At 38.0% G+C, this 9,349-nt stretch overlaps 1 protein-coding gene across 1 annotated transcript; it reads left to right on the forward strand.

Annotated features, from left to right (window-relative positions):
* Window positions 1-333: 333 nt before the first annotated feature.
* Window positions 334-8,797, forward strand: tlcd3ba (TLC domain containing 3Ba). The gene is made up of 6 exons (XM_022199951.2): window positions 334-619; window positions 1,374-1,457; window positions 3,913-4,132; window positions 4,820-4,915; window positions 6,931-7,040; window positions 7,242-8,797. The coding sequence occupies exons 1-6, from the start codon at window positions 498-500 to the stop codon at window positions 7,429-7,431; spliced, it is 822 nt and encodes a 273-aa protein (XP_022055643.2). The 5' UTR covers window positions 334-497; the 3' UTR covers window positions 7,432-8,797.
* Window positions 8,798-9,349: the final 552 nt, after the last annotated feature.

The following is a 9,349-nucleotide window of genomic DNA, read 5'->3' on the forward strand; positions in this document are numbered from 1 at the left end:
AAGTGACACTGACCCTAGCCAAATGCAAAACTAGTGAAAAACAGTCAGACAATATTAGGAAGGAAAAAAATGTCAGTGGCCTTCACCTGTAAACTCATTCCTGTTTTGGGGGTTGTCTCATTGTTACCCCTCTGGTGCATCTGTTGTTAATTTTATGAACACCAAAGCAGCTGAAACTGACTAAAAAGCCCCTCAGTTACTTACTTGACCAGATCAGTATCCCATGTTTCACTGATTTGATGCAATACTTAGATTAAAAAGTGTTCCTTTAATTTTTTTGAGCTGTGTATGTATATATATATATATATATATATAAGTCAATGATGAGGAACATTTTCCGGAAACTTGTTGCTCTCTACTGCATTTGCATTAAACTGCTGAGCAGCTGGCTGTAATCAGCTCACCTCCTCTGACAGGTGGCAGCAGGAAGCTCCGCCCCCTGATCCTCCCACAGACTCACACAGACTTACACTCCTCCACAATCATTCCTCTCTGACATGATGCTGGTTCTGGTGGCTGCTGGATCCGTCTTCTTTCCGGGTCTCTTCCTGTTGACCAAACAGAGTCTGAAGCAGCTGATGGGATGGAGCGATGGGGAGGCTGCTGTGGTGTCCACACGGTAACTCCACACAGACACACAAACCTCACACCACCCTCAGGTTTAATGTCTTATGTCACGGAGGCTGGTTTTGGTCCTCACACAAATTGAGATTCCCCACAGAGTATATGGCCTTTTGAACAGATTTAAGTCCTCATAACATTTAAAATACAAGGACACACACTGTGGTTGTTACGTTTCTTTGTAATAGTTTTGTGTCTCTTGAAGTTGTTTTGTGCCCCTTTAAAGTCATTTTGTGCCTTTTGAAGTTGTTTCGTATCCTTTTGTGTCTGTTTTAGTCCATGGTTGTTTTGTGTCTCTGTGGTTATTTTGTGTCTTTGTGGCTGTTTTGTATCTCTTTGTGTTTGCTTAACATTTTTGTGGTTGTTCTGTGTCTGTGGTTGTTTTGTGTCTCCTATTTTGCATCTCTTTGTGTCTCTTTTTCAACAGTTGTATCTTCACGGTACTTTATCTCTGAGTTGTGTGTTTCATTTGGTACCTTTTCATTTGTTTTGTGTCTCTTTGTGGCCATTTGATTTACAGTTGTGTGACAACAAATCTGAATGGTCCAGTGCTTCATAGCCACTGAATCTTTGTGTTTTCAAAGTGAACATTTAGTTTAGATGAACATTCATGCAGATGTTTCATCACAAACACTTTTAAAATCATTAAAACTTTTCTATCCCAATCTCTGCCAAGTGAATCCAACAGATTAAATAGTTTTAATGAGATTTCAGACATTTCAGACTTTACTAATGCGGCTGTTTTTTGTCAGTCTTGTTTCGTCTGTTCAGGCCGTCATGGCTTCGTCAGTCGGATTCATCATCACGTCGAGCTGCAGGGACGTCATCGAGGACAGGTGAGGCTGAAACTCACCTTCTGCTGCCACCGATTCAAACTTTAAACCTTCTATTTCAACACGTGTCACTTTATTATAGTCTCAGGTCCTTTTAAACTAAGTTTTGTCCGATTTTTTTCCTCCTGTTTGTTTGATTTAAAGCTAAACTTCTTACATACATGTGCATAGGAACCAATGAGTTTGAAATACGTACGAATGTTTGTATATAATAATTATCTGCAGCTGTATCCTCTAAATGTTTCTGTTAGGGCACTAAGATCTTCATTTTGGCTAAAATTCTTATTCATTCTGAGATAAAAAACAATTGGGAAAAGCACTATATTTGAATTCTTATCATTGAAAATTGTTTTTTTTTTTAAAGTCTCATATTGTCTCTCTAATTTCCCATAAACTTTCCTAAATCTAGTTTCTGTTTTGCTGTAAATTAGAGCAGAGTTCTGCAGTTTGGTGCCAGTAATGAAGAAAATTAAAAGTTTCTACATTTATTTAGCACTGATTGGTATAAAAATTAAATATTTAATAAATTGTCATCAGTGCAAATATTTAAGGATTTTTTTTTAACTTCATATGAATTTAGTCTCATCTTGTGGTTGTTTTGTGCCTCTGTCATCATTTTGCATGTCTTTTTAATGGTTTTGTTCTGTTTTGGGTCTCCGTTTGGTTATTTTCTGTCTCATTGTCGATGTTTTTCATCTCTTTGTGGTTGCTGAGTCTATAAACATAACCTGACATCACTGTGAATGTCTAAGATTTTCACCAACCTAAGTCTCGTTTTCTTCAAGTAGGTGATATAACTGCAGCAACAAAGTCTTCCTTCAATTTCTTGACAATTGGTGATGAATTACTGGCAAAATCTTGTAATTTGCAGTCGCTTCTTGGCAAATCACGAGGGAAGTTGTAAATTAAATCTTTAAAACAACCAATTTAGTCATTTTCCAGCTTTGATTTTCAGCCGCTTTATCCCAAAAATCTGGTTTGCATCCAGGAATTAACACAAATCTTGAAGCACACTTTTGTCACAATCAAAAGTTAAATTTTATTTCCATGTTTGCTCCCACGCTGGTCCATGGAGTCTCAGTGTGGGGTTTCTAATCTAATTAACAGTCAGAGTTAATTCTCCTGTAAGCAGCAGTGAGTCTATTTCAGGCTGCAGCTTCACTAATCCTCGCGCTGAGCATCATGGGAAACCTGGGAGGCAGAAACCCGTCCGGAGGCTCATTTCACAGTCAAAGCGGAGGTTCCAGTCTCGGCTGCATTTGTTTAGCAAATCACAGCTCGGACGGCAAAGGACTCTGGGAGGTTCAGGTGTTTATTTACCTGCATCAGAACCAAACAATCCAGCAGAAGGTTTCAATTGAAGGAAAGCTAAGAAGCATTCAGACCCTTTAAAAGTAAACTCAGCAGTAAAACTGTGTGTAAATACTCCGGTCCCAGTAAAAGTCAATAAACCAACATATTTACACTAAGGTTTAGAGTAGTTTTAAACTGGATTTTGAAGTGAGTTTAGACTGGTCTTGAAATTGATTTTAGTCTGGTTTTGAACTTGAATATAGACAGACTGGCTTTTGACTGGATTTAGATGGGTTTTGGACTTGGATTTGGACTGTTTCAAAGATGACCTAAGAGTAGGTTTAGACAGATTTTAGACTAGACAGGGCTTTGGACAGAGTTTAGAAGGGTTTTGGACTGAATTTTGAACTTGGTTTTAGACTTGTATCAAACTTGTATTTGGCCTAGATTTAAACTGGACTTGGTTGCAAAATTGACCTAAGAGTAGGTTTAGATTGATTCTAGACTGGGTTTAGTCAGTTTGTGGAATTGTTTGCAGACTGGTCTATAGGTTTTTTTAATGCTAGGTTACAGACTGGGTTCACACCTGACTTTAAGCTGGGTTTTGACCAGCTTCAAAGTTAGTTTTGGGCTTGATTTAGACTGGTTTTATACATGGATTTAGACTTTTCTTTTGGACTGGGTTTAGACTAGATTTAGACCTGTTTTATGGACCATTTTTTTGCTGTTAAAATACATCAGTATGGGAACAACAGCCACAAAGGAATGGTTCTAAAAAGTTCTTGATTTTGGGCAGCTGGCCATTGAGGAACTCCAGCTTTTGACCCTTAAATGTTGAAATAATTTTTCAGTCCTGAAAGTCTCTGATTGACCTGTAGTCCTTTTCATGGTGATAGTGCCCTCTGGTGGCTGCAGAGTTATGATGCGAACCAAGGAGGAGGTCAGGACCAGAACACACAAGACTAATGTTTGTTTCCTGATTAAACTTAAATGTTGCTTTTTAACCATGACTCTTCCATGAAGTTTTGTTTTGTTTTTAGACACTAACCAGAAGTGCGACGTTTCAGTAAGACTCGCCACTATTGGTCAGATCAGAGGAGACCTTTATGTTCAGAGAAGTTAAATCAGTTTCCTTCACTTCGTCTTTCTTCTGTCCTGTTCCCAGGCACTGGCTGACCGACGCCTACATCCTGTTCGCGACGCCGTACTTCGCCTACGACATCTATGCCATGTTCCTGTGTTACCGCCACAAGATGCAGGTCAAAGGTCACGAGGAGGCGGAGCTTAGCGGTGGTTCAAAGCTAGCTGTGGATTACCTTCGCCGAGAAGTCCTCATGGTGCTGCATCACGTCTTCATGGTGACCTTCTGCTTCCCCGCATCACTGGTAAGTATGGCAACAACAACAGTGATGTGTTGATGCTGAGCGGTGCTGCAGCGCCACCAGCAGGACAAACACAGTAGAGCTTCCTCTGAAACATCTGTCGAAATTGTTTTTGTTCTAAAGAACTAAGAAACCTGAGCTTTAAAAAGGCCTCAAACAAGCTCAAGATTAGACTAAAAGGATTCCAAAACTAGGTCATAACCAAGTCTCAACCAGTAAAAAACACGTCTAAAACCAAGTTCAGAATCACTCTAATACAAGTCCAAGTCAAAGTCTGAATCCACTCCAAAATCAGGTCTAGAACCAGGTCTACACCAAGTATAAATACCAAATAAACCAGTCTAAACCAGTTAAAAAGTCCAAAACCAAGTTTAAATATAGTTAAAAGATCAAAACAGAAAAAAACTACATCTAAATTCAGTTCCTCTTCATAAATCTGTGTTTTTCACTGGCTTGAATCTCTTGAGAACCTACAAGCGGTTCTTATTCCATTTGATTAGAGCAACACTAACGCTAACCCAATTTGTGATTTAGATTAAAACCAAGTAAAAACCTGAATGTTTAGTCATTTACATCATCTTTCTGACGGTTTTCTTAGGTTTTACTGAACTCTGAACCCAAGACGTTGCTTAATGTGACGTTTAAAGAAAAAAACAATTTTACAGCAGATGAACTGTGTTTGTGTTGCAGCTGTGGCGGCAGGGGAAAGGAGATTACTTCCAGGGCGTCTTGTTTCTGGCGGAGCTCAGCACACCTTCAGTATCTCTGGGGAAAGTCCTGATCCAGGTAACCGAACCTCTGGGACATTCTAAAACTGGGATACACTGAGACATGACCAATCGAACTTGAAGCAGTTTTTGCACTTACTACTGGTTTTTCCTTATGTCTGAATTCTTGCTTGTGTTGTACGTCGCTTTGGACAAAAGCGTCTGCTAAATGAAACTGTAGAATTGTAGAGACATTACACTACGCTAAACGTGCTGAAATCAACACAAAACTCACTTTACAATGACAATAATATGCAAACATACATGTATTTATGTATATTTGCCGACAGTTATGCAGACCAAAAAGTAGATTTTTTGACAGCATTAATGATTTAAAGGTGATTTAGAGCTTTTCTTTGTGGAACCTCAGTAAAAGATCAGTGTTGCCATTGCCATCGGTTTAAATTTTTACTAAACGTCCTTTTTCCTCAGTTTTTCTCGAAAAGAGTGTCCACGTAACACTTCTCGTGTTAAAAGGTGCAACATACATGATTCGAGCCAGAATTAAACATTATCACAACAGCAAATTGTCTGTTTAAATGTTCTATTGTTGGCTACAAGAGTGAACACAACAGTCTTAATGCACTGCCAGCACCTGAAGAATACTCAGTAGATTACTGTTGCTAATAAGCAAATGCTAAATATTAGCTTGATGTGCAACTAATGGGGCTAACTTTAACTGCGATGGTCAGAGCGCAGTGGAAACTTTAGCTTAAACCAGTAAACCAGGACTGGGTGGATTACTGTGTTTCCATGTTTCTATCTGTTAGCTTCTGTTAGCATCTGTTAGCTTCTCTCTCCTGCTCTCTGTGCTCATTAAACTGCATTTTAGTACAGCTGAACTACAATAAAGCTGCTCTCATTTCCAGATGTTTCTGTTATCAGACAGCAGAACGAGGAATGAAACAGTGGAACTCATCCAGACGACATATTAACCAGCAGTAGCTTCATTTAAGATACTGACCCAGATAGCAAACTCTGGGTGAATCAATGTTGAATCTATGTTGAGACCTAACGTCGAAATTATACAGAAAGCGCAAGGTTGATAAAATGTTGAGTCAACGTTTGCTTTTCAACCATAAATCACACTTTACCCAGATAGCAAAAGATGTTAAATCAATGTTGAATTAGGGTTAAGAAGGTTGAATTGTGGTTACGGTTGAAGACTGATGGTTGGATCAACGTTGATTCAACAACATTTTGTCAACATTGAAGTTTGTGTTTAAAAGATACCATTGAATCTACATTGTATTTTGGTTTAATTAAAATGTTTGACAGGTCAATGTTTAATTAATGTTGAATCTATGTTTGCAAACATGTAATCTATGTAAGCAAACGTTGACTCAACATTTTATCAACCTTGTGCTTTCTGTATAATTTCGACGTTAGGTCTCAACATAGATTCAACATTGATTCACCCATAGTTTGCTATCTGGGGATCTTATGTCGTCTGACAAAAAAAATGCAGAAGTTAAAAACAAGAAATGCTGAGAATTCAAAGCTGTTGAAAATCCCAGTGGCAGTCACAGATGGACACTTTTCTTCCTGAAGGGGGTGGGGCCAGCAGCTTTTAAAGCTACAGATGGTGACAAAAATAAAAACCTCAACAAACCTAAAACCAACAGAGTCATGGTGGCATCAACCATCTTTGTGGTGTTTTAAGCTACAAAAAAAAGTGAGATTTTGAATAATTTGCTGTAAAGTTGCACAATATGGCTCTTTAAAACATGCTAGCACTGTTTAAAAGATGTTTCCATGTGCTACTATCTGCATGTGGGGTTTACCTGAGCACTACCTGAACAAGGCAGCTAATTGGGCCTTATTAAACCAAATATAGATTCTGTGTGTTTTTTTTTTTTTAAAGATTTACAGCAGGAACCAGTTAAGATAATACTTTTCTCTTTTAAGCCTTTAATGTGACACTTAGTCTCAATTTGTAGAATTTGAGGGAATCCTTTATTGTTGACATTTTAGTTAGAAGTTTTAAAGTTCTTGTTTGAGTTCAGAGTCTTTGTTTTGTTTGTTGTCTCTCAGTATAAACAGCAACACACTCTGCTGCACAAAGTGAATGGAGTCGTCATGATGTTCACCTTCTTCTGCTGTCGGGTTTTGCTCTTCCCATACCTGTACTACGCCTACAGCAGGTAACCTCACCACTCTGCCTTTAGGTTTCATTTAGAAAATATAACAAAGTGATGGACCGACAGTGTCTTGCATGTTTACTGTTTGTTTAATAAAGTCAAATAATGGGAATTAAATAACAGTTTTGAATCTGAATCATCACTCAGTAGTTTGACAGAAGCATCCACTGAAACAGAAGGTGTTGTGTTGACCCCTGTTGGCAGGTACTCGTCGCTGCCGTTGCTGGCGGTGCCCCTGGTGGCCCCCTGGCAGTGTAACCTTGGGGCCGCCCTGCTGTGGCCCCTGCAGCTCTACTGGTTTGCTCTGATCTGCAGAGGAGCCTTCAGGTTGTTCACCAGACGCTCCAAAAACGGCCATGACAGCAGCCCGACCAATCAGACAGGCCGACACTGAGCAGGAGGTGGAGCTTGACACGAGTCTGAACTGCAGGACAAAGAGACTGATGCAGAGTCAGTTCTCAGCTGGAGCTCTGAGCGGCAAACAGCAGGAGAAGATATAAATCTTTTTCCAATTTTACAGGAAAAGAAACCGAAGAAGGACTGAAAGGAAGATTTAAAGTTTGAGCAAAGGAGATTCACCTACTGAGAAGCTGATATGACCCAGAAAGATGGACTTCTATGTTTAATGTCAGGTCTATTCATATTGACCAACCAAGTCTGGGATATAAACTGGTTATAAACTCTCAATCTAAAACCTATCTAAAATCTAGTATGAACCCAAGCCTAAAACCAGTCTAAGAACAATCTAAAACCAAGCCAAAAACCAGGTTAAAACCCAGTCCAAAACTAAGTCGAGAATAAGTTTAGTTGAGGAGTGACCCTTATAAAGATGTCGAGGAATCCCACAAGGATCAGTATTTGGTCCTTTACTGTTTATTCTCCAATTTCACCATAAAATCCGTTTTTATTCCATCAGTTTCACTAGAAAGCAGATTAATTCAACAACCTCAGGACTTATTTCACCATGTCCTGAAAATAGACCCAGATTTATTATTTCACAGAATGAAAATATTCTTAGTTTCATCCTCAGACAGAGCTTAATTTATCTGCTGACTGTTTTTAATCAGATTTCTGTGATGACTCAGTTTTATTGTTTGTGTTTTTTCATGCCTTTCTACTGAAATAAACTTAATTTTTTGCTGTTTTACATCATTTACTGTCTTGATTTTTTACAGTGTCGCCCCCTACAGGTGAGGAAACATACTAACAGATGTGGATTTATTAGCTCTTCATTTGTCTGTTTTTGGTTCAACAGTTACAGTTAATCTATCATTTATTTAAATAACCTTTTAAAATGGAAAAATGTTGTATGTCTGAGTCCAAAATGTAGTTTAAAACTATAAAAGAAATGCAAACGGCTAAATACAGTTCAACAGTTCTTAAGAGGAAAGTTGTTGGTGAACAGCTGATATTTTTCTTGTTCAAAAGTGGATTTTGTCAATAAAGTTCAAATATTTATACTCCAGAGATCATTTTACCAAAATAAAGAAGCAAACTGACTTTATTTTCCATCACATTTCATATAAAGTAAAGCTAAACAGTAGAATAAATCCACTGTGGTTCTAACGTGCTCCTCATTCATCTCAGAAAATCAAAATCTCACTTCATTTTACACCTTTAATTCGAACAGTTCTGTGTTTTGCATCACTTATTGTTAGTTTTACATAATTTTAGATATCTTTTGCATTTATTTATATTTCATATTTCATGATTTTGGCTATTTTTTGTGCTAGATTTACATCGGTTCTGTCTCAGATTTTTTCTCTCGTGGGTTTTTTAATATTTTGTGCTCATTTTGGATCAAGTTTTTATCATTATTGTATTTTAGTGCCTCTTTACACCTTTGTTTTTCATTTTACATGTCTTTGTGGTCATTTTGCATCTGCTTTTTAGAAAATGAGCTTTTCTTTGTGGCATTTTTAATCTCTGTGTGTCCATTTTGCGTCTTTTGTTTTAGTTTTGCGTCGTTTTTATGTCTATTTGTAGTTGTTTTGCATTCATTTCCACATCTTTGTCAAAGTTTCCAACTCTTTGTGGTTATTTTGTGTTGGTTCTATCTCAGTGTTGCTTCTCTGCGGTTTTTCTTACATTATGTGATAATTTTTAGTCTTCTTGTGCTCATTTTGGATCATGTTTTGGTCATTTTTACATAGTTGCGTCTCTTTACACCACCTGCTTGTCCGTTTGCGTCACGTTTTTTGGTCATTTACTGTCTCTTTATGGCTTTTGATGGTCTCTTTTCTTAAATTTTGTGATCCTGTTGTGTCTCTTCTCACTGGAGAAAGTGTGCAACCCCATCATCAGCAAGTTGT

This window comes from Acanthochromis polyacanthus, chromosome 21 (genome assembly GCF_021347895.1).
Source record: "Acanthochromis polyacanthus isolate Apoly-LR-REF ecotype Palm Island chromosome 21, KAUST_Apoly_ChrSc, whole genome shotgun sequence".
NCBI classification, from domain to species: Eukaryota; Metazoa; Chordata; class Actinopteri; family Pomacentridae; genus Acanthochromis; species Acanthochromis polyacanthus.